Below are 26,073 nucleotides of genomic sequence, written 5' to 3'. Positions count from 1 at the left end.
CCCTCCTTCCCTCCAGCGCCGCGCGACGCGCACCATCATTCTACGTCTCGCGCTGCTCTCCCCTCCCTCCCTCCCTCCCTCCTTCCCACCCTATTTTTTTCACCGTTCCTTTCCCCGCTACGACTCCGGCAGTCTTTACGACACATCGCCGCGAAGCATGCGTGAACACAGTGGAAGGGGGATACACGAGGTCGGAAAACACGGAAATCATACACACATATATACAATATAATATACGAGCCGAAGAGACACGCAGCATTGTAATATACGAAAGTTTTCTCGCATGAAAATCTTTGTAGCTTATATCCGGTAATTTATGCGTACATTTAGACAAGGAGAGAAACAAAAATCTATAGCAGAGAATATTTTTATAATAATATATATGTATATCCCATATATGCTATATAAACGGAAGAATAATGGTAAAAATATATTTAGATAATATAAAATTTTCTTATATTAGCCGGATTGAAACCAAGCAAACAAATAATCAACAAACGAATGCGTGAATGAGTGTGAATTATTAATTCAAAAAATTTATTTTCACTCGATTCTTAATAAAATTTATATATGAAAAATAATTTTATATAATATTACAAATAAATAACACGCATACATACTTCTTTTCACTTACATTTGTTCGTTATTGTTTATGAGTGCTTCTTTTTTCTTTATTTCTATCTCCAGCTTTACACGAGAAATATCGCCTTATTAACGCGCGATACTTTGGGATACGTGTAAAATTACATGTCTGATGATATGAATGTTTATAAACATTTGCTATTTCGACTCGAAACGACATGTATTTCTAATGAGAATACTGACAACTATAGTATATCATTTAGATGTCTATTTTACGATACTAATATATCAGAATAAATAAGCTACATAATGATGCGGACTTTGTATCGATCCGTAATAAATTCCTTTCATAACAACTTTATGAATTTCATAAAGCGACAAATTATGAGTTACATACATTATTATCTTGATTATTTAAATAGCAAGCCAGAAATAAGTATTACGTCGCAACAATTTTCTAACAAACTTAAAACTTTAATTACGAAATATAATAATAGAAAATAATCATCACATAAAAATACTTATAATAATTATATATATGTGATTAAACTTAAATTATAATAACGTAATAAAATTATATATCAGCCTGCCTTTTAAGAAATTTTTCAAATATATACGTGCATTGCGGACGCTAATATTTTAAACATACCAATTTAATTGCGTGAGAGAGAGAAGCAAAAATTGCGTATTATTTCTTCAATTATGTACCTATTAACTAGCACAAACATATGCGAGTTATTAAATTATTATCATTACTGTCAAAATTCATATGGCGCCTTCTCTTGGCACGCGGTGTGGCAAGCTTTCGAAATGATTTCGCGAAATGGCCGTCGCTCTTATTTCTCCTCCGAGAACTTTCTCGAACGCTAGAAATAGCAAAGTAGCGACGAAAGTCCGCAATTGTGTCCTAGATTTAACACTAAATGTGATTTTTTTTTTCTCATTTAATGATAACGTCCAGCACACGATATATATTTGATAAATTATTAATACGTTCTTACAATTGTCTTTTTGTAATCGACTCATCAGATTCTTATACTATTATTTATTAACATATAATCTCAATTTGCAACTTAAAAAAAAAACAAAAAACAATACGTAGTATTGAGTTTATTTGAAAACAGTCCGAATCAATTGAACTTTACCTTGGAGTAGTTTTAAAAGTACAAACGCCGTATTACAAATGACAAAACAATTGAAATGCTGGGTCAATGAAATACGATTTGCATTTTAACGTCGAGGTGAGTTTCGGCCCGAATGAGCATCAGCCATGGTGAGCTCATGAATTATGAAGAGTCCAAAAAAAAAAAAAAAAAAAAAAACGCGGCCATTGCTATGTCTAATCCGCAGAAACGACAAGTAATAATATTTGTATAAGAATTTACGATCGATGCAAAAGAAAAATATGAAAAATAGGATATGTATTAGAAAGGGAAAATTTGCGGGATTTTCTTTTTTAGAAAGATATAAAAATTCGATCTATGTAAAAGATAACGAATATCGTGCCTTTGCATCGTGTGTGTTCGCGAAAACTCGTTAAATTTTAGAGAACCCGCGTACTGATATTCGATGCGCACATCGCGTATTTATACGCAGTCACACGCAATAGCACGCGATTATATCTATCACGACTGTATTGACGTTCTTATAGACTCGCAGAAGCGCCGGTGTTTAATGGCCACACCAGACTGCGGGGCTAATTGCTTGATCGAATGCGATTACGTTCCCGCGGATGTTTGCAACGTTAACGATATATCGTTGTCGGATTAAAATCCATGAAAAGCCGAAATACTCTACGCTCGTAAAAGTCTAATATATTCGCGACTCGTTGTTTGCAATCACTTTCCACAATCGTTAATCTAAACTGCGCTTATTCATGTGTAAAACATGTAAAATCTATAAGAAAACACATGTAGGGTAATAAAATAATAAATATTTAAAAAAATAGTCTTTTTTTAATGTTTTAAGTTATAATTTTTGTTTTTAAATGCAACTGTTTTATGGTTAATAAAAACATGATCAACTAGATGAGAGTTATACTGGACAAAAGTTTGCAGTATATCGATTGTTGCTGACCCGGTAGAATAATGTATATCGAAGAAAGTATATCTACAGTTCTCAATTCTAAATTAATGTTTTGCGAGAAAGTAGGAGACAAAGCGAAAAATGTTTAATAAGATATAATATGAGGGTCATATTATGTGTGTGTGTGTATGTGTGTGATTCAATACTATCTAGATTCTAGATAAATAACTGCTTAGCCAACGCTAATCCAATTGGGCTCTTAACATAATTGGTTTAGATAGCTATAAAATAAAAATAAAGATAAGAGGAAATTGAAATTACCATATAATTAAAAAGCCAGATTGCAAATTAAATTTTAATTATGCGTTATTCTATCAATTATTTTGTCGAAAAAAATTTATCGATGTAAACAAATTATTCCGCATAACACATATTGAAAATTTAAAAATAATGTAAAATAGCTAATTGAAATCATTTTTTTTTAACTATTGATGCAATTTAAAAAAAAATTAATTTAAAAAATATATAACAAAAAAAAACAAAAAAAAATTTTTTTCTAAAAATAAAACAAATTAATTCAAGATGGAACAATAAAAAATTAAGAAATACCAAATATACACATAGGAGGAAAATTCGATTGTACAAAGAATTCCTCTACCGAGAAACGTGGAGTATTATTATTTCGTCCATACTCGACTATTCTCATAACAGCCTATTAAACGATATCAAGTGTATTAGCGCAAACGAGCAATTTAGTCTTCCTCGCACGATGGGATCGCGTCGCAGTGAGAAAATTCAGGATGCGCAATAGAAAAAGCAGTATCATGTATAAAGTGTCGGAAGCCTATACAGAAATTTCGAGTGAAGAATAGTTTACAAATATTAAGACACAAAATCTTCTTTTGTAAAATATATTTCGAGAAAATGTTGGTATTGCAACTTTTCTCTTTTTTTTTTATATATTCAACATGAAACATTTTGATGATGAAGCTTTCGAATTAAAAATTCCAAAGAGTTTAAAGTGTTTCATTTGTATCGCGGGCCATCCTGTAATGTGTTGTAATGAGCACCTCGAGACTGTTCCCTCGAAATATCGCAGACTTATAAACTCGTCGCGGCGACGCCGTCGCGTGGAAATAGAGAATAGAAGTAGATTTAGAAATAGAGCCGCCAGTCGTCGGCCTAGAATTTGATCGGACGTGGCTTAACTTACGCTGGACGACATTGTTTCGGACGAATTGGAACTTGTGCCGCTGTTTCGTTGCGATGCACTGGGCAGCTCGCGATGAATAATAAATAGGAGATGCGAGACGGATCTAACGTAAGTTTCGACGGTATCGAGAAGCGTTTTCGCGAGAGTATCGTAGTAGTCTTAAAATAATTGACGGGCGTATGTACAGAGTTTCGTCGGGAGCAGAAATGCCGCGCCAATGAATAAGTCGTGTACGAAAATAGTCGCGTCGGAGGGTCCGATATTCCACGACTACGAGGTGTGCGAATTTTAATCCCGCAGCGAAAATATATTTCGCTTTTTATTAACTTAATAATTTCAAGACTTTCGGAGTGCAATGCATGTTCTGGATTTTAATGAAATATATAATGCGATTTATTAAAAATTCGAAAATTATCATATACATATTTTTTCGAAATCTCGTTGATAATTTCAAAAAAGAAGAACATACGTGCTTGCATTTGTGAGGCAGAAGTCTATTTCATTACCGAAATAAATAACGATAATAAAAAGGGAGATCCCTCCTCCTGAGCCATCACCTAGCCGATCTCGATGGGCTCATTAGGAATCGCCAAGAATTTAAAGGTATCTAATTAAACGATGAATAATGCACGATACATCGCGCGGTTAAAGACACCCCTGGTATACGCACCGAGTTACACTTCCTTGAATGCGGCATCCTGTCGCGCAAGTATTGTCCAACACGGTCGTTCCGCGTCGTTCGTATCGGAGAGGACAGTACTTACGCTGCCGCGACTTCCTTCCTACGAGCGAGTAAATGCGTGCGCGTACTATCGTTTCGTCGCGTAGAAATCGCGCACGCACGCACGCTATCTACGTGCGTAGTGGTTTCATTCATAAAGTCACGCGTTTCGCGAGGAAACGCCTGCGCGCGCGCGTTAACGACAGGAACAGACGGCTTCGTCCGCTTTTTCTTACATATGTACGTATATCCTCGCGAGAAGACGTTAATACACCTTCGGAACGAATGCTCCGCGCCGACTTCCGGTTGGCTCGGATGCGCAGCGTCGGAGGATGCGCCGGTGGTAGCAATAAAAGCAGAGCCATTAATGCGCCTCTCTCTCTCTCTCTCTCTCTATCGCGCTCTATAAACCGTGGGATGGATTGCGCGGTTCCGCATCCTCTTATTGTCATAGTACCGCAATCGATTTACGACATCAAAATCTTATTTCTTCATAATTATTTAATACAAAATCATAAATGTTCTTTTTCAGCTGCATCTGGTTTTTTTTTCCAATAAAAAAGATTAAATACAACTTCTTTTCGTTATTCTCTGTGTATAAAAAGTACATAGATATTTTCTAGATGGTTTTCTAGAATTTTTGCGCGACTAAATGTCAAGAGATTTTCTCACTCTTGGAAAAACTAAGTTTTTCACTTAAATTCGAAGTAAGTTTTTGAATTGAATTGAAGTAAGTTTTTCATGAGATTCTTCGAAAAATGATTTGATTATGGAGTAAAAGATTACAAGAGACCAAGTAAGTCTTTAAATTTCAAAACTACGAGTTCTTGATACATTTTGTAAACGCTCTCTTATCTATCAGTTTTTATTATCATATCTAATATGTCGTACAGGTTTTATTGAGAGAAATAACATTTTTTTAAATATTATTCTTCTAAATCTGAAATCCGATAGCCCTTGTGATCTTTAATGTCCAAAGACGTACTAAAATTTCGTCAAGTGTACGCGCGGTCTTGAATCATGCTTCTCAAAGTGCGGTGACCCTTACACAGGCTTGGGCGGAACTCCTTCGCTTCCGGTGCTGTTCCGTTGCTGCTATTTCTATATATAAACCCACACGCGCTTGTTAGTATAAAGTGCATACACAGTGTATGGAAGCTTTGTATATGCGCGCGCTGCCGAATACCATCATAAAACGAGGGGACGACTTCGTTGTACGAGAAGCTAATTTATAGGCCGCGCACTTTTGCTGAATGATTTTTCGTACGAATTACTTAATCCTTCCACGCAAAGCGATTTCATTGAAGAGAATAAGAAATATATACATATAAGAATATATACAGTTATCATCTCGTAAAATGCTTACATTTAACATTATATTGATAACAAATTAATTTTGTATTTTGAAGGGTCGAGGAATTTTTTTCGTTCTTTACCATGTAGTATTATATATATAATTATTCGACGTATTGATAATAAGAGCTACTCTGTCGAGTAAAACAAAATGCGATATTTATAGAAGTTGCGAAGGAATGCAGTAAAACCGCCAAAGTTTACTTGGCTATGCTATAAGATCTATGACAAGCCAAGAACAATAACGGGATTGATTCCCGGAGAATCTGGAAATAAATTTAGTTATGTGAATTTTTATTTTACGACAGTATAATATGATGTTAATAAAACGGTATTAGTTCGTAGTAATAGAATCTCGGTCAGGCTCGTGGAAATCATCTGCGAGATATTTTTGCTTTAGAAAATAAGGATATATGGTTTTAAATATTTTTTTATAATTAGTTGATATTCCTGAAGTCTATGCTAAAATTGTTAATCCGCGGTATGATTTTTTGACATATTAAAAAAAATTTAGACAAAACTGAGAGCAAGTATTTTTTTATCGCCTTTTAATATATTATATAATTGCAGAGAAAATTCGTGATAAATACATTTTTAAATAATAATATAAATAACATAATTGATATTTTATTAATAATAATAATATTTATAAAAGAATCATAATTAATAGTATTATTTAATTTAGATTAAATAGATTCATATATTTACTTCTAATAAACTAATTATTCTCGTTTGTAATTTGAATATTTATAAAGTAATATTAAATAATCTAATAATAGTCTAGTAATATAATAATGATATTTTAAGTTTTATTAATAACAGTTTAAAAAATAATTTTTGAAATGTATCAAAAACATCTTTTAGATGTATATATTATTTAGAGATTTAGTATTTAATAATAATAATAATAATAATAATAATAAAAAATCGCAGAAATTGTTTTATATTATCATTATAATTATATTAATTTATAATTTTGATCGCAGACAATAACCTAGAATAAACAATAATAATGATCTTAGTTTTAATATAAAACGGATTATGTACTGAAGCAATGTTGTACTTACGTTATACTGTCTGATTTTTCCGAGTCGGCCTGAAAAAATCGTTTATCCCGTATTGTCGTTGATTTTATTATTCTTGATGCATTAGATTAATAGCGATTTAACGTCGGATATCAAGGTACAATTTGAAGATGGTTTCCTACAACTTTTGGTACCGATTGTGGAGATCGAAGATTGCTTTTTGTGGAAAGTTTGTTGGTAAGTGGGAATTGGAATCAAACGATCACGCTATACATTGTTGCGACAAGTTAATCGTTTAAGATTTTTAATTGTACCAGAATTCAACTCGAATCCCTGACTTTTTTTTTTTTATGAACAAGGTTTGCTATTTATATCGACGATTTTATTGAAAAATTATTCTTAGTTTTTGTCGAGACGTTACAGCGAAATTTAATGAAGAAAAGCAATTTTCTCCCTTTAATCTCCTTGATAAATTTTTCAACCAATTAATTCTCATCCATTGTAATATATTTACGATTTGAAAACCAGATTTATATATAAATGTAAAAGATATTTTATTGAAAAAATATATTTTTATAAATTGTCTAAATTAATTTTTTGTTTTATAGTGAAGAGTATGATGTTTTTTTTTTTTAGAATAAACACGTGTTTTTGAAAAGGATAAAAAATGTAATAACGAGCGTCATAATAAAGATTAGTATAAAATGTAGCGAGAAATTGCGTAATAATCAAGTCTGCGTTGATACGTTGGATGAACGAAGAATAAACGAAGTTAGACGAAACGTGAATGAGAAGTGAAAGGACAATGTCCTAAGGTAGATGCCTAATGCTTGCGAGAACCGAGTTTCGCTTTAGAACGCACCCTTGCGTATCGACGCGCAGCGAACCACGATTCTGCTAGTTATTTCCTAAATCGATGTATCCGTATAGGCGGTAAATTTTTCGTACGACTTGAAATAAATTGTCAGGGAAATTCGGTGGGTATCGAATTAAATCGAAAATACTCGCGACTTGTTTTTCCACTTTGATGAATTCCAGTAATGAACGCAATAGATTACAATTGTATCGAATTAAAATTCACGTTCGCTACGTCTAGTCCAGATTGATTTTCGTCTCCTCGCGTGATTCGGCGCAACATCATCACGACGTAGTGCGAACGACGAAAAAAATTGGACATATTAAGCACTAAATAACAGCGCGTCGGATAGAGATCTTACCAAAATATTGTGGTCGTAATAGAAACATGAAAGTCAATTGCGTCAATAAAATCGATAAGTAATTTAAGATACGCGCGCGTGCAACACAGGTATAACAACACTGTAATCACCAAGCATCACAGCGACGGAGAGATGGAGATTGATGGACGGATAGAAAGACAGAAAGAAAAAAAGAAAAAAAGAAAAGAAATTTTCGTCATGGAATCGCGTTGCACGTGCGCCGTGCACCGGATAAATCGGCTGCGGCGCGCAGGGCAAAGTGTATTGTGAGACTGCTGGCGGGTGCAGCGCCGGTGTCCCGGCTTTCCTATGCAACGCACTGCACCCTGCCCCTCCCACCCTCCTGCCATTTTTCGCCCCCCTCTCTCTCTCTCTCTCTCTCTCTCTCTCTCTGTCTCGCCTCTGCTTCATCCCGTTTCTAGATCGTACGCGCATCGCCGACGTCCCGACCACATGATCATCCTCTTTAGCTAGGCCAATTACTGCACCACCGACGACCATCTTCCCTCTTCCCTCTTTTCTTACTCTATTTTTCTAAATCTGTATTTTTTATCGCGTGTTATTTCTCCCCGAAATAAACTTAAATTATTCCTTTTCCATCTTAACCGGCACTATATCTCTTGATCGTATCTTTAATTAATTATGTTCCACTGTATATTATTTCAAGGCTAATTTTTCTAAATAGAGAGTAGAGAAAGAGAGAGAAAGAGAGAGAGAAAGAGAGAGAGAGAGAGATTTTATTCCTCTTTCTCGCATACACACCCTTCGCGTTCCAAGCGCTCGCCGCGCGCGGACGCATTCGCATCTCCGCTACTTTGCTCGCTGGAATTTTTCGTCCCCCTTCCTCTCTACGTGGTGGAGAGGAACGTGGTTCGTGTTCCTTTACGACGACCGGCCGCTTCCATCTTTATCCGCTCACTGCCGTGAGCGAGCGCGACGGCAGATGCGCGCCTGCTTCTCCGCTGTGTTGCACGCGCGAATGTACTTCTCTATATATCCCTCTCGTGAAAACGGACGTCGTCGTTCCACCGGAATGCCTCTCCTCTTTGTTTCTCTCGCTCTCACCAGTTCTACCGGACTCTACCGACCACTGCGTCATTTCTGTTCGCCCAGTGTGCCGCTCGTTTCCTCTCTCCTTCCCTCCCCCCCCCCGCTCCGCCTTTTTCCTCTTTCGTTCTCAGCCTCGCACGAAACAGTGGCGGATTCACACATCACACATCGCATTGCTTTAAGTACGTTAATTCGAGGCCAACCCTCGTTCAGACTCCTCGTACTTTCTTAGATCTATTTCTGTGCTTCTTTACTTTTATATTTGATGTGAAAAGAATACTGATAAATCGATTAAGAAAATTTATGTAATTGAGAAAAATATCCAACGAATCTAATAATTACTGATCTTGCGAGTTCTTTTTCCCTTTAAAAGATCGCTCTATATAGAAATTTATTATTAAATTTTCAATCAGTATCAACTTAAACAATTGTGCAGTTTTATCAAGTCTTTCATCCTGTATATACATATATAATCACTAAGTCCTAAAGTTATCGAAAACTGCTAGTCTCGCATCTCGATTAGGTCAGAGCTAATCTGTCTTTTCCTGCCAATCTATTCCTAAATCCGCCACTGTTCTCGAATTGGTATACCTTTCGCGGTCAGTGCGCCCTACCTACCTACTACTCCGGTACCTACCTACCTACCGCGCGCTCGCTCGCACTCGTTGCACCGGGAAATCGAGCCGGCGAATATAGCCGTCCTTGTCGCACGTTGCCCGGCTCCATTCATGTCTCGATTCTCCTCGGGTTATGCAACTCCGATGAGAGACACGAGAGAAGCGAGAGATGCGATGCACCGAGCCGAGCCGAGCCGAGCCGAGCCGAGCCGAGCCAAGCCGAGCCGAGCTCGTGCCGACACCGACCGCGTCTGAGAGTCAAGGAGAGAACTCGGGTAACTTACCGTCGATGCATCCGCTCGTACAAGTGTTCTCTTTCCTAGTGTAATATCATCTATTATATTCGAATCACAGTTCTTCTTTCTCTCTTTTTATAAAGATGTTACTCCAAAATCTTTATCCCTCTAGAAACACAAAAGCATATTTGCTAGCATTAATGCAATTAAATAAAATATAATAGAATAGAATAACGATATAAAAAAATTCTATTCTACTATCTCAGGTGAAGCAAGGGGGGAAGGGGGAGAGCGGGATTGTTACGGGATATACGTATGTAATATTATTGTTAATTCACAGGCTAATTTTTAAGGGAAGGGAAAAAAAAAAAATGGAGTGGATGTCTTATATTACGCTATATATTACACATACGCATATTTTAATTGCACTATCTTTATTGCACATCTTTGTAAATTATTACACCGCAATATTGAATTCGCGATGAATATGTCTTTAATATGCGAAATATAAAGATTTTCGGACGAGTTATCAATTTAATTTTTTGAGATAACAAATAGACAATAATTAATATCGTCGTCCCTCGACAATTTTTCGAACACTTAATATTTCTATTCAAACAAATAATACTAATTAAGTTACGAAGGCACGTAATTTTATCGAAAATATTCATAAACATATTTCCCAGGTATAAAAATGAAAAGAGTATTAATCGCGCGGTCATGTGCCAATGCGATCCTGTACCGTATAATATTCATGATTAAGGTCTTTTAATTAATATGTTATCGTCTTTGACTGATATATAAATTCCGTGTGCAATCAAGTACTAATCATCAAATTAATAAAGCAGCAAGCAATCATAAATTTTAGCAATTTACCCGAATGTGTCTGCAAAAATTTTACAATTGACTGTAGGTACTAACTATATCTAAAATACAATACGATATAATCACATGATCCGCTTAATTACATGATTTATTACGAAGATATATTTCGCTAAAGCACCGTTCGGGCATATGTCGTAATCAACACAATGTTGATCGAGATGACTCTCGCTTCTATCATCGAAGCTTTGGCTGATGCTTGTTCGTACTGGTTTAATATAAACCGAGTGTCGGTGGTATACTTTTTGAATAGTAGTAATTGTACTGATTGTCCGGATCGAGGATTGTCGAGAAGATCCGTCTCAGTGATTTTTCATTAAAAAAAAAAAAAAAAAGAAAAAAAAAAGCCAATTGACTTCGAAATTGATAATTTTGACCTTACGAAAATGTCGATATCATATAAGCATCAATATTATAAATTTCATACTTAGATGAATTTCAATAAATACTTAAGACGGCAGTCCTTATCAAATCATCATATTATTAGTTCAAATGATAAGAAACGTAAGAAATGCTTCTCGACATCCATGAAACCAGACGGTCTATCTAACGAAACTAGAGTACGAGAAATATAATTCTAAGCACAATGTAAAAAAAAACAAGATGTAACATTGCGCACGTAATAGCGACAGCATGGAAAAAATTAAAATCAAAAATTGATCCCTAATCCGAGAGCGCGTAATTAAGAAAAAACGAAATTGTCTTAGCGGAGCACCGACAATATTGGCAAGTATATTGCTTCTCATGGTTTGGGATCAATTCCTGATTGCGTCAAAAAGTTTCGCTATCACTTTGACCGAGTGCATATCCGTAACAAAGATTTACCTTGCCTTTTACGTCATGGCTTTTTATATACAAACGTGAGTGTGTGTGTCGGCACACACTCGTGTATTATCTAATATTTTAGTAGCCTATCGACAGTGTATCAAAATATAATCTTTATATTTTACATACATAAATGCACAGTATCGAGAACCAGACAGCAGTGATTGATTTATAGCTTTCAATTATTGCGAAATATCGATTTCGGATGTCGATTTGCGGCGATCGTTTTAATAAAAAAGAATATTATATATCGTGTCATATTAGAGATTAAATATTATATATATTATACAATATAAACAACTTATAATATTGCGGAAAATATTGAGAAAAACCAATGTCCTGCATGAGGATAAAAAGATGAACTTTATATCGATATAACTTATATATTTATAACATTCCTTTCTCTTACTTTCAAATCGTGGAATAGCAACCATGTTCTATGCCATTACTGTGGAACGCATGCATTGTATCAATAGTAAATACAAACGTATATCGTTATTAAGATTGAAATATAAAAAAGTTAAACTTCTTAAAAATTTAAAAAAAAAAAACTTTTTGAAGGGAGGGAGGGAATATCACAGACGTGTATTGAGTTTCGCGAGGTGGTCTAATTTTATGTCAATGATAGAGAGTAACCTCGTTATATAATATATTGTAGGGTAAACGTCATATCATTATAAGAATAAAGTTGCACTGTACGCGTACTATGTGATTAGAAAGGGCACATTGTAACGCAATAAATATGCATACAGGTTTATACCTAATGATTGCGTGCGCGTATATCGCGCGCTCAAAAGACATTTCGAAATTCATATTTTCTCCAGGCAAAATTTACGTTTCACAAAAAACGTAGATTTGGATAATGCGACAATAAATCTTTCGTTAAAAACTTGTATGAATTATGGCAATCAATCAGAAGTATGTAAAGGTACGATTTAGGAACGATTTAGAAAAACGCTGATTAGAAAAACTGCAATAAAAATCTTGTATAATAACAGCACTCAGAAACTTGAGTAATAATACAAGCACGCGTTGAATATAATATGCTTGTATTATTGAAGCAATGAATAATACCGATGGACATCATAATCTTTAAAAGTATTGCGCAACAAATATATCGCGGTTCTATTTAATAGCACAAGATATAGAAAAACATAAAAAAATTAAAAAATGCAATTATATAATGAGACATTGAAAAACAAAACAAAAATAATAGCTGTATTATAAAGGAAAAATCAATGAATAATCTATACATTAATGGATTAATAAATTCCGTCAATTAGAAATTGTCGTATAATATTTATACATTACATGCAAATTTGTTAAAATATATCTGATAAAAAATTAATGTTCACTCATATCTTTGCGAGATATCCCTTTATATATATCGATATAATATTTTTGATAAAAAAAAGAAATAGTTTGGGGAAATTAACAGTTCTCGAGGCTGTGCATTGTTCCAATTGCTTCATCTATTCCATAACTAGACAGTTAGTTTTTGCGATTAAATCGATCTTGCAATAATCCTGAAAGACATTGTTCGATGTTCGATTTTAAGTTCAAGTCAGTTGTGTATCTTCGATTTTTCGAATCGCGCTAAGGACTAGATACGGGGAAGACGTTTACGAAGTGAAATGCGTTAGGAAAACAGAAAATATTCCGCTTTAAGAAAATGTACTTACTTTGAGCAGTTGAACAACTTAACTTTTGTTATCACCTTAATCGAACATCGAATCGTAACGGATCAAGATTAAAACGCAATCTCCAATATCTGCGACTTAATCAATATTTAACCGAAATTAAAACTGGTATACAATAATGGTATTTTCGGTTTTTGATGTCGTAAATATATATGTTATAATAAAGTTATCTCGTCTCTTATACATGTATTTGTGTGGTAACGATAATGGAAATGCGACAATTACCGTAATAAAAAGGATGTTTAAGAACATTACAATAATTTCTTACATTAAAGTCTGTTTCTCAGTAAAACATCAGGAATTACGGAAATATGTCTTAAACTTGATTAGAAATATCTTCTATTTCGCTATTCAATTCTTCTTTCAAGTCTTTAAGGATGAAAGACAGTACTTCGACGAATAAAAAAAAAGATGGGTCAGGATAGAAAACATTCGCTCTTAATTTTCGATTCTTTCTCGACAAGTCACGCTATTGTTGTCAATGAATCGAAGAGATATATCTCCGCGACTGTAAACCCCTCGTTACCGCTACCACATAATTTTTACACGTTCACAAAAGCGTGAACGTACTATTGACTATTTTATGGACGACGTCTTTAACCTAGGCCAACGTCTAGAGACATCATTACCAGGAAACCGACGATGGCTGCCCAGCTAGCGAGTTTGCCGTTTCCGCTGTAAAAGAAAAAATAAACGCGACGTATTCGATCGCATCAAGATTGCAGAGAATCGCGGGTTTGCGAAATTGTCCGAATAGAGAACCTTGCGACAATATTGATTACAGTCGAACGTCAAACATTTTCTGTTCTCTACAATTTTATACGGATGTAATTTTGTATCAAAAATTTTTTTTTTATATACACTAACGACAAAACAAAACGGCCACACACGCATTAAGTTCTTTATAATTTCTTTATTAGCAGTTTTATTATTGCGTTTTGAGAATTATAGATAGATTGTGAGCCCTTAAAAAAATTAAAAAATATCCAAAGATAAAGTATCCTTTAGATTTTCTTTGGATGTCTTTTGAATTTTCGTCGCATTTAATTTGTCTTGTGCAACATCGCGGTTTGATATAAACGAGATTCATGCTTAAGAAGTGGGAAGGGAATTTTAATTAGCGCAACCGGCGGCGTGCAGATCGAACGTAAAAATCGAAGGACGCGATGGACGAAGGGAGGACGAGGGAGGACGAGGGAGGACAAGGGACGAGGGTACGGGGAATTAAAAAGGCGGCACTGGCGCCGTCGCCCACCACTATCCTCGTCGTCTCGCTGCCTACGGCCCCATGGCAACGACCTGGGAGAAAGAGAGGCCCCAGGATGGCGAGAAATAAAAGGGTTTTCGCGGCAAGTAAGTAGGGATTAAGCACATACAAAGCACACACTCGTGCCGCGCGTATATATCCCGCCGGTATTGCACGCGTCACGGCTTGTTGATTTCGTAAATTATATACGGCCATCAATTTTAACGGCCGGCGAAACGCGTCGTTGTATTTCGGTGGGCGTTTTATCACATCAATCATATCCGCGGTAAGTGCCTCCTTTCGGTGTGCCTCAGAAAATTTGTATTTTTATTGGTTCATTATCGTGTCTCACACATCGCAATAGTAGCCGGGATAACAATGTCGCTTCCCGATTTCGTCGATGTTAACGTTGTCATCGTCGTCGTTTGCTATAAAACTGAGCCCTCGCATGAAGTCGCGTTTCGAATCCGCTAAATAAAAATCGATCCTTGATTCAATTTATTATGTATTTAGCGCAATTAAAATGTTAATTCCATACAAACAATAATAAAATTTTTACGTCCTCCATAACTTTTTTTGCCCTCTTCAAATCTCTCGACATCTCAAAATAATTACAATTTAAATGCTATTCATGTTCGAACACTTCTATTATATTATCGAATATTCTATACATATTAGTCGCATCAATTTTTCATTAATTTGGAATTCTTCTTAATTATCACAATCGAAGCTACATAGTGTTATGGAAGGCAATGTCAGTTAATTATTCGATTATCTCCGGATAAGTGAAAGTTTCGATAAGGCAATAAATTTAAATATCCCTATCGTGGAGATCGGCCGCGTCGAACACAGAGCGCGAGTATCATCGGTGAAGCAGGCGTTCCTTTTGGCCGAGCAAAGGAAAATGCAAATCGTGCGAGGGGCGACCGTTCCACGAAACACGCCGAGTCGAGACAAGCCGAGCCGAGCCGAGCCGAGCCGCGCTGATTTTTGCCGCTGACTTCTTATTCCGCGAAAGTAACGAAGTCTCGAGAAGATTCGAAAATGTATTACTCGTTCTTTCGATCATTTTGCTCTCTTTCGACTTAAATTGACATTACATTGCGCGCAAGATTCAATTTTGATTAAGTAAACGCGAATGATTTTTCCTTGCCGCAACTTTTCCCCGTTTCGTAATTTTAGTTACGATGCGGACACGAGGAAAGTTTTTTTTCCGTCAACAACTAAGTGATGTCGGTGCAGATTGTTTAACCCCCCCCCCCCATAATTTTTAATACTTTCCTTAAATAAAGCATGGGGGGATTTGACAAGTATGACTCTGATAAGTCGATAATAATACAAATATTACGAGTTGGACATTTATGACACTTTGGAGATGTATCGTCGTTCCTCAAGGAATGGGTACTTGTTAATACACGTATTATTACGTGTGTGTAAATAAGGAATTTTTATTTCTAAAAGAAGCGATCTTAAATACGCTCTTCGAATGTAATCATGATTAGAACTTGGAAGATATTGACGACCGTCGACTGCGTTAGCGTTAAGCGATAAGCAAAGTTGGATTGCGTGCAGCCTATGCAAATGCAATTCGAGATCAAGCGAGAATTTTCTTTCGCGAAGAAGGATTGCATGCGCTCGCGGAGAATTCTTCTTTCGCGAAGGTCGAGCAACGGTTTTCGCGAAGGAGAAGAGGAAGAACGAGGCGACGAGCGAGCGATCTGTTTTCACTTTTGTGTTTTCCGGCCACCCGGTGGGTTCCCGAGGGAGCGAGTCGAGAACGACTATCTCACAAGCAGAGGATCCGCGCGCGACGACGAGAGAGGAAAAGTAAAAGAGAGAAGGAGAGAGCGCGCGCTTGGGTATCCGGGCGGTTTAGATCGCACGCGAAATACAAAAGGAGCCAATTATAATGACAATGCGCCTTCTTCAGCTAGGTCGCCGCCGGGCCTGGGAAAGAAATTCGCCACGTCCGTTTCGCCGACGGCGTGCTAACTACGGCACTGCCGTCACGCGCCATTGTACCGTAATCGCTCTCAAATACGGACATCGTAGATATCTATGCGCTTGTGTGCGCGCGTTAATATCCGTATGAATATATATTGCATATGCATGTCCACTTGACACAAGTAGAAATTCATGGGACACACGCATCACGAATCTTTCCTTCTTATTATTTACGCGTCGTGTTGCTCCGCGTGGTCGTCGAAGCGATCTTGCTGATTTCTAGTAGTTTACGGTATTGTACGGAATGTTACCAAGTGTTACAGAGTTTTCAATAATATTACAAGTTAAAGCGGAAGCATTACAATTATTTCATTCCATATCGTAGCACTAATTTATCATAATATATTAAATGAATAGAAAAGAGAGAGAGAGAAAGTGAATTAATTTTTAATTAATTTGATAAATTTCATGTAAATTTAGATTAGAGATTATAAAGAAAATATACAAAAATGATGTAGATAAATACAAATTTAAAAGTATAATTTATCATCGAGTCGCAATTTTTAAATCGATTCTTCGCAGATCGTACTTCTTCATATAGCAATCAGCGTCATTTTTTTTTTTCAGTGCAGATAATATTGCTGACAAAGAACGACAATATACGAAGATACCGAACGATAACGGGGTGAGAAGATCAGATTACTCGTAAGGCGAGAAGTCTGTGGAACGATTGGGTTGGAGAATCGCGTATGGTCGAGAGATCGCCATCGAGCGACCATTCGCGTTCGCATCTCCATCGGCGGGAGAATAAATCCCGAAATAAAGGGTCATTGTGTCGATGGGAAAAGCGCCTTCCGTCCTTCTGACTCCGAGCCTAGGCCCAGGTTCTAATTCGTTCTGAATGAACCGAGGGTGAAACGTGAGATGGAAACGGGTGCAAGTGCACTGCGAACTGGTGCCTCTGGTACAAACGGTATTAAAAAAAAAAAAAAAAAAAAAAAAAATAGAAGAAGGAAAGAGAAAGACAGATGGAGAGGAAAAGGAAGAAGGGAGAGAAGAAAGATCCAAGACCGTTTGCACGAACTAGCTTCACCCTTCTGTATTCAACATCTTCCCCCCCCCCTCCCCTCCCTTCCCCAATAACACGTGTGTTTTCCGAATAATATCGCGCGCAATTAGTTATCTTTTGGAAGTACAATTGCAATCGTGAAAAACGTTCAATACAGATTTATTACTTGGAATTTTACTTAATTATTACGTTGATTATATACTTAGGCGTAAATTAAAGTGTATCATCTAGTAAATAAAATAACATCGCTTTTGTACACGCATTGTCGAGAGAATTTCAAATATTGTATTACAGCGATCTTGAGAATGAGTCAAGTGACCGTTAAGTTGTAATTTTGAGTATCCTAAATAAGAACGGGCAAGTCGTTTAAAATCGTTTAGCAATTTCAAGTTTTCCCGGACAGGTGATTATACCGGTACACATACCTTTGATGCGCTTCCGGGATGATGTCGTCGATCACGACATAGATCATCGCACCGGCCGCGAAGGCAAGTGCATAAGGTAGTGCAGGTGCGGCGAGCGTCACTCCGGCTGCGCCAAGCACGCCAGCGATAGGTTCCACCATCCCCGAAAGCTGACCATACCAGAAGCTCTTCAACGTACTAATGCCAGCGGCCTGAAGGGGAAGAGACACCGCCAATCCTTCCGGAAAGTTTTGTATCCCGATCCCGATCGCGAGATTTCTGAAACAAATTTCCAATTTAGAATGTCATTCTTAAATTTTTCGAATACGCGTCATTAATTGTAAACAAAAAAATATATGATAATGATAGATAATAACTCCATCGCAAATATATTAACAGAGTCTGTAAAATTTTCTGCATCAAGGAAGAGAGAGAGAGAGAGAGAGAGAGAGAGAGAGAGAGCCGATCTTTTTTTAATATCATTAGCGAAAATAATAATAGTAAAAAGCGTATTTTAAATCCCTTATCTATATGTTCAACGCGACCTTCTCACTGAAAGTTTTTAAAAATGTTTCGGTGTAACGTTTTCGTGCTACACCTGCAGCGAGACTCACCGATTTCACTTCGAGTGTAAGAAATATCCTTTCGCGAATTCTGTAACGTCGAAGCGTAAGGCTGCACTGGCGGATTGCAGCGATATGCAAAAATAGCAGCGTTCCATCGTGGAATGGAAAAGAGAGAGAGAGAGAGAGAGAGAAGCGCTTAGCGCGATTGCACGATAAGAAGAAACCAAAGGAGACAAGGTGGCTCCGCGCGAGAATCAACTTGCACACATACAGGCATGTACACATACACACACACACACACACACACACACACGTATACACACACGTATACACACACCCCGCACCGGCATAGCCGTGAGTTCTTGAAACTGGTCGACGACTTCGACATTCCCCGGATTTTTCCATGTTCGCGAGCGGAGCGGAGCGCTCGGAGAGCCGCGAGCCTTCCTAGATCCAGCCGGTGTATACCGCTCGCTCTTTCATGCTTTGCCGGAGAGTGGCAAAGCTTACTCGACCAGGATCGCCGCTCATAAATAAGATGTCAATGAACGACAAAGTCTCGAGTTTCGCTTCCAGTTACGCAGGCTATATAACGTCTGGCAACGACATAAAATTATCGGAGAAACGGCCGCGAATAAATTGATGTAATGCAACGTGTCATTAATATTGACAATTAATTATTATGATATTAATTGTATGTATGCATGTGGGATTGGGTGTGTGTCTATCGACTAGAGACCATTCACATATAAATGATATAAATTAACATGACTATACATTTAACTGTTAATTAATTCTCAAACATAATTAGAAGGATGAATCTTTTTTTTTTTAAACAAATAAAAAGAAACGCGTTAGAAAAAAAAGAAAAGCACTGTACATTATTCGTCAAAATAATCAAACGGTACGTTAGCGACACGATCGATACAGAAGGGGACACGGGGAGTTAGCTTCGTTGTAACCTTTTTCCTCGACCTCGCTTCATCTCTGTCTCTCTTTTCCGCGACCTCGCGGACCGCCAAGCGTGATCTATGGTCCAAGTAATAACATGGTAGAATCACGTCGAAGTATGAGGGAGAAAGGCAGGCAAAGAGAGAGAGGGAGAGAGAGAGAGAGAGAGAGAGAGAGAGAGAGAGAGAGAGAGAGAGAGAGGGAAGGAAAGGAACAGCGGGAGAGAGAGACGTAACAGGTGAATGAACGACGAGATCGCGTACACAGTCTAACACTCATACCGGCCCACAAGCCAGCGGGATATCTTGCATATTGCACGCGGAATTCTCCTCATCTTCGGAATATCATCGCGCTGAGCGCTCTCGACCTCGCGGTTTGCCAATCTCGCGACGAAGAGTCCTTCCCATTCACTATTCCGCGAGCGAGTCCGATACGCAGGTTGAACTTTTCGTGTTCGAAACTCGGATGAATCGATCGTTGATTATTTGTCGAATTATGCAGGAGAATATTTTCAGCGGAGGATAAGTTTCTTTGACGATAATTTTGCATCTTTACAGCAGTAAAACGGAGAATTATTAAAATACAACGGAACGATTTCCTCGCGATTGTCGCCGAGATTAAATTTTCTTCCAAGTTAATTGCAAAATCAATTATAATCCGGCTCTGGAGTTATAGCAATGAATACATCAGTGTTGTTCCTCCCTTTCTCTCTATCGGTACAGATTCAATGAGAGATGCTCAGAATCGGCGTAATATAGTATTCCTATAAAACTGGAATCTGAGACCTCGCGAGAATCCCATGGCCGGAGTTGAATTGAAGAACGGGAAACTCGTCGAGAGACCGTTGAGTTAGGGAGACGATCTAATTCTAAGACCCATAAGAAACGAGAAAACGGTACCGGGTTTCACGGAGGAGACTAACTATTCGAATGAATGGCTCGACCGGATCGGACAGAACCATGCGCGCGAGCGCGCGAAACGAAGAAAAACCCTTCGGTTCTGGTACATGGAACGCGGTAACGAAGATCTTCCGCGATCTAGCTCCCGTAATCCGATATTCATGAGCACCGGACGAAGTGCACGCTATAGCGAGAATAATTCGTAGGGCTAATAAGAGTCATCTCGTTGCTAGCGATCATACACATTGCGGCTTGACGAATAATATAAATTCCTGTTCTTCGTGTTGAGAAATGTAAATTAATCCTACAAATAATTAAATTTACAATTATTATTTTAAATATATAATTAGTATTTTCTTGCGCAATTCTATGATCATTTTTGTTTTTAAGATAATATATTTTTTTATCTCTACTAAAACATTATAAGCGCCATTTATTTTGTGTATATAATTATTTACATAAGTCTAGTTCTCCGTTTTTACAAAATAAATTAAATAAAAATTACACATACACTTAATATTTGAATTGTCAAGTCGCTCAGTTATGATAGACTTTTATTGATATAAAATAATGCACAGCGCAGCGTCGGGATAATCAGCATCGGAAAAGAGATGACAATACTTGAGAGTATTGATTTAATATATCTTTTTAACAGTTAATATCTCGATGAGAGCTGCTCACGGCATATTATAAGAATATTTTATATATATGTGTGTGTGTGTGTGTGTGTTATATAAAATATTATAAAATGCGCAATTTAGTTTTTATAAATAATAATAGACAAAAATGATAAAAAAATCTCGATATCTCTGTCAATATTAGTTATTTGAGCATAAAAATGTTAAAAATTTCTTTCATATCTCGTGAGATGCTACACCCAGGACTCTAAATAAAAAACCGGAACTGCGAAAAAATTTACCTTTAAAATATTTAAAATTAATTTAAAATTTTCTTGTATAAATTTAATATTTTGTGTATATATATATATATATATATATATTGTTATAGTACGCAAAATATTTTTTCGGCTACGAATTATCAATAACATGGTATGCGGCCTTGACGGCGTAAACAATAACGCGCTATTGTTTATGTCTTATGGCCTTGTTATCATCGACACTCAAACAATGAGGTAATAGAGACCTGTCCTCTTCTCCGAGAGAGATATTTCGCGAATTTAGTAAAGACCAATACATATGGTATTATTCGGAAAGCGGGATTATCTTGTGAAGAAAATAAAATTCTTGCCATCTTAATAAAAATGCCCACCTCCGACACGTTCTTGCAAGAATGTTGCCGTTACTATCGCGATAAATTAATACACGCATTCGCAAAAATGTGTAATCGCCGATTGAACGCGAGCGAATCGGCCTGAAGTAGAAAAAACTTAAGATCGAGCGATCCAGATGCAACGCAATGGATTTTTTCGGCGATCGAGATTTACAAGACACAATAGATCAATACGAATGGCAGGAGAGGAACGACAACGAGATCGATAGACGATATACGGTGATGAGAGAGCGGTAGAGGCAACACAGGTGAATGAATGACACGATCCGTGCTCTTGCGAACAGGGCGATCGTCCTCTCGCGCGGGCCCTCAGGGTCTCCGGCGAGAGGTATGTCGTACCGCGACATGTCGCGCGTTATTTCATGCGACGACGGCATCATCGTCGCCGCATTCCTGCGGCGTCGAGGTACATAAGTGGTTGTACAGTTAACCCGTCGAGTCCGGCTGTTCGCATCGGGGGAGGTCATCCGAGTTCCGAGAACGATCGTCCTCTCGCCCGCCCGTCTCCTCTCGCCATCACTTATACCCGCGATGTTGTGTTTATCTATGTGTATGTGTATGTTGTGTCTGATCGTGTATCGTCGCTCCTTCTCCTCGCCGTTGTAGCGTGAGTACGGTTATCTTCTTCCTTGAGTACCCCACTACCTTATCGCGGGCCCTTCGACGCGCGCTATCATCGCCGGTGATTCGGGGCTTCTTTTCCTTCCCGACTTCTTTCCGCTTTGCACGGTCAGGGCCTCCCTACTCTCGATTCCGTCTATCAAATAGCTTTGAGATCGACGGAACAAAATTCGCGCGCGACGGTTGTTCGCGCAGCGATGCTTGAACAACAATTACTTGGCATTTTATTATTTTCATTGTTAAATTGCTCATATATACGACTGAGAAAGACGAAGATGCCATTTATAATATTATACCTCTCTCTCTCTCTCTCTCTCTCGGAGTGTTCTCCGAAACGAGTAAACATTATTTAGAAAAGTGAGATGGTTGTCATATTTATTTTGACAAGTTTTTAATTAATCTTTTAATTTATTGACAACGTAAACTTCATATTACTTGACGAGAGTGAAGTATATATTATACAACGTATCAATTAGCATCAACCTTTTCTTAATGCTGATCATATTGCCATAACATTTATGCGTTGCTAATCTGCCTATTAGCAAAGTTATCCTTTCGTGCCGGCGCGAGCGATGCAGACGCGACTGCATGTTAACACGAGGCCGCAAAAGAGCGCAATGCAGCAGCCGGACCGAGCAAAGGACGGTAAACGAAGGAAAATACATGAGAAGTCGGGTAGATAACCTTAGGAATGGGGAGGCTGAGAGCTCTCTTACAGGGAGTAGAGGATGCCGGGCCGAGGAATACTTCGCGCGGAGAGTTCTCAGGATCCGGGAGAAAGTATTGGCGAGTAAGTCGATACGCGCGTAAATCCATGACGAGTTTTCAGGATGGAATTTTTCTAGTGAAATCTGCCAGTTCTCTTTCGCATGGCCATCTTAATTAAAATTTCGTGTAGCGTGAGTAAAAAATCGATGACGTGACGATGGATATTTGACCGAGATAGAATGGAATAGAAAGAGAAGAGAAATTTACAAAATGATTATTTAATTTAAAAGGCATTTTAAGGAAATTTAAACTTGAATCTTTTTTACGCAAATACAAATAAAAATAAGTTTTTCAATCTAGTACGTCTTTTGTCTTTTTCTGTATACTTCTTGTCTGTAAAATTTTGCAGTTTAACAGAAATAGTAGTAATATCCTTTCGAATAAAATATCCGCACAGGGAAACACAAACGTGATAAACGTTAATTAAAAATCGATAAAATTTATGAATTTCAATAGCTTATAAAAATTCACAAATTTGCCAAGTAAAATATAAATTCCCTAAATTTAATCTATGCAGTATCGCTGCAGAAAAATTTTCCAACTGAAACTCACGGCATATTTTTGTCTGGTACTCGATAAAGAAATTAACAACAAACGAATGGTTATCTTAATTTTCGCATAATACGGCGTTTGTTGTTTAGAAAAGCCATTAGCCCGGTATCTCTTTTTCTTCGAATGTCGCTTGTGCGTAGATTTGAAAGTGTTTTATCATGTTGATGGTCCGCCGGATCTTGTTATGCGAGATACGTGACGGTGAGAAAGAGGCTAACAGACGGCTATTCATTCATAAAATTTCTCAACGACAGTTCAAGTAATTCGTTATCCTTGGCTTGAATGTAAATTCAAAATTTCGCATAATTACTTTCATAAAATTATCAAACGATAGGAAAAATAATTTTTATACTTTCCGTTATTTATTGGTTCATACTATTAAAGCGAGATTAATTAAAAGAGATGTTTCACACGTGGAATATATGCTGGCGTCGAGCCGTCTCGCGTGAAAGACCGCGGATTTCTCCTAGTAGAAAAAAAGAGATCTGACCGGGTCGGTCATCTCGAAGCAAAAAAAAGTTGCTTGCGTGTATTTCGGCACACGTGCCACGCTTTCGTACCGTTATCTACGCACATTCAAGATCCGGGCCGACTACAGATCGGCGATTTAGATGATCTTTTCGCGAGGAAAAACGCGAAATTGTCCGAACTCTCATCGCTCCTTCCTCCACGAAACGAGAAAAGACAAGGAAAAAAAATCAGGGTTGTAAAAAAACGGTAATATTGTAAAATTAAAATCACTATCGATAAATTTGTAAAAACACATTAAAATGCAAAGCCAAAGTCCGATCGTGATACTAAACTGACATTGTTAATTTTTTACTAATGGAATAAAAAATTAGAAATCAAGCCGGATATTGTGGCATAAATTAATAGACCATGCATGCCGGCTCAAAAGTTTGTTAGTACTAATATGGTGGTCGCTGTAACTCTGTTGGACGCACCGTGGACGCCATCTTGAATTCCATAAAGCCGCGGTTGTCCTTACGTGGCAACACCTATCCTCGCTCCTCGCTACAGGACGCAGAACGTAAGCAGCTAATACTGCGCGAAAATATACACTTGTACGATATATACTGCACACTTTGCAATAATCTGTTGCTGATATTTATACAATTTGCTATTACAATTTTCTCGATATTAACTATAACAATGACACCATTTTTTTAATCATATCATGAAGAATTTTATATTAAATATTGATTAAAAATATACAAATGTGTATATATATATAAATTAAAAAACTAGATAAAAGCATTATCTTTTAGAATTTTTTAAATCAAAATTAATATATATATATATATATATATATATATATATATATATATATATATATTTAAATATATTCGAATATATACAAAAGAAATTTATATATATTCAAGATTATGTCAGTAGATCAGCTGAATCTACAAATATTATTGGACAATATATCATTATCGACAGATAATTATAGAGTTCGAATAAAATGAAGATCAATATAACAATATAAGAAAGCGACGTGTATAACACGGCACAATATTGCTTCATCTCTCAATATTTATTTCCTCGGCCTGATTCGCGCAACAATGTTGCCCGTTGGGCACGAGTCGATCGGTTAAGATGCCATGACGAGGCTTTCTTTGCCGCGACGGAGTTCGGCTCGGTTAAAGAAGCGTGTTCAACGAGAAGCAGAAGGAAATCGAAGAACAGGACGAGGTAGGATGGTTTGGTTCCGAGGGAGAGACAAGGATGTGTTGGTGCAAGGATTCGGCCGCGCGCGCGAATATAGATCCGCGAAAAAGAGAGAAAAAGAGAGATATATAAGGAAGAGTTTCAGATAGAGAATGACGTCTATCGTGTGCGCGTGTTTACACGTACGCATGTACGTACGTACATATACGCATGCGTAAACGTCGAGACGGGGAATCGGGGGACGGAGGAAAAAGATGAGGGAGAAAGGGGAGAGGAAAGGCTCGCGAATTCGCGTGTGCCCACGCGGGAGACACAGAGTGGAATCTGAAAATGAAAAAAAGAGGCGAGCGGGAAAGGAAGAGGAAAAGGAGACGAAATCTTCGTTTGTAGTGTATATGTGTCATATGTATACATGTATATTAAAGGAAGACAGAGGAAAGAGAGGAACGAGATGAAGCGTCGAGCGCGTAGAGGTGAAGAGTGAGCGCGGCGTATCCGTGTAAGAGAACGAAGAAGCGAGAAAAAGAGAAGAGGGACAAATCGAGACAGCGAAGAGGAGTGGAAAAGAGAAAGAGGAAGGCCCGGGACGAGAGAGAGAGAGAGAGAGAGAGAGAGAGAGAGAGAGAGAGAGAGCGAGAGAGAGCGC

At 37.4% G+C, this 26,073-nt stretch overlaps 1 protein-coding gene across 5 annotated transcripts in view; it reads right to left on the bottom strand.

Annotated features, from left to right (window-relative positions):
• Positions 1-7,522: 7,522 nt before the first annotated feature.
• Positions 7,523-26,073, bottom strand: part of Zip48c (Zinc/iron regulated transporter-related protein 48C) — a 36,974-nt gene continuing 18,423 nt past the window's right edge. For 2 of the 5 annotated variants that reach the window (XM_070304382.1, XM_070304386.1), the window contains exons 5-6: positions 18,131-18,388; positions 10,469-14,121 (exon numbers count right to left, since the gene is read on the bottom strand). In XM_070304382.1, coding sequence (XP_070160483.1) covers positions 14,043-14,121; positions 18,131-18,388 — 337 coding nt within the window. In that variant the 3' untranslated portion in view covers positions 10,469-14,042. The other 3 variants (XM_070304384.1, XM_070304383.1, XM_070304385.1) reach the window with 3 other exon arrangements.

This window comes from Polyergus mexicanus, unplaced genomic scaffold (genome assembly GCF_030449975.1).
Source record: "Polyergus mexicanus isolate NDT 795.1 unplaced genomic scaffold, iyPolMexi1.0 SCAF_11, whole genome shotgun sequence".
In the NCBI taxonomy this organism is placed as follows: Eukaryota; Metazoa; Arthropoda; class Insecta; order Hymenoptera; family Formicidae; genus Polyergus; species Polyergus mexicanus.
Note: the sequence above shows the minus strand (reverse complement) of the source record. Positions and strands in the feature narration are given on the sequence as shown.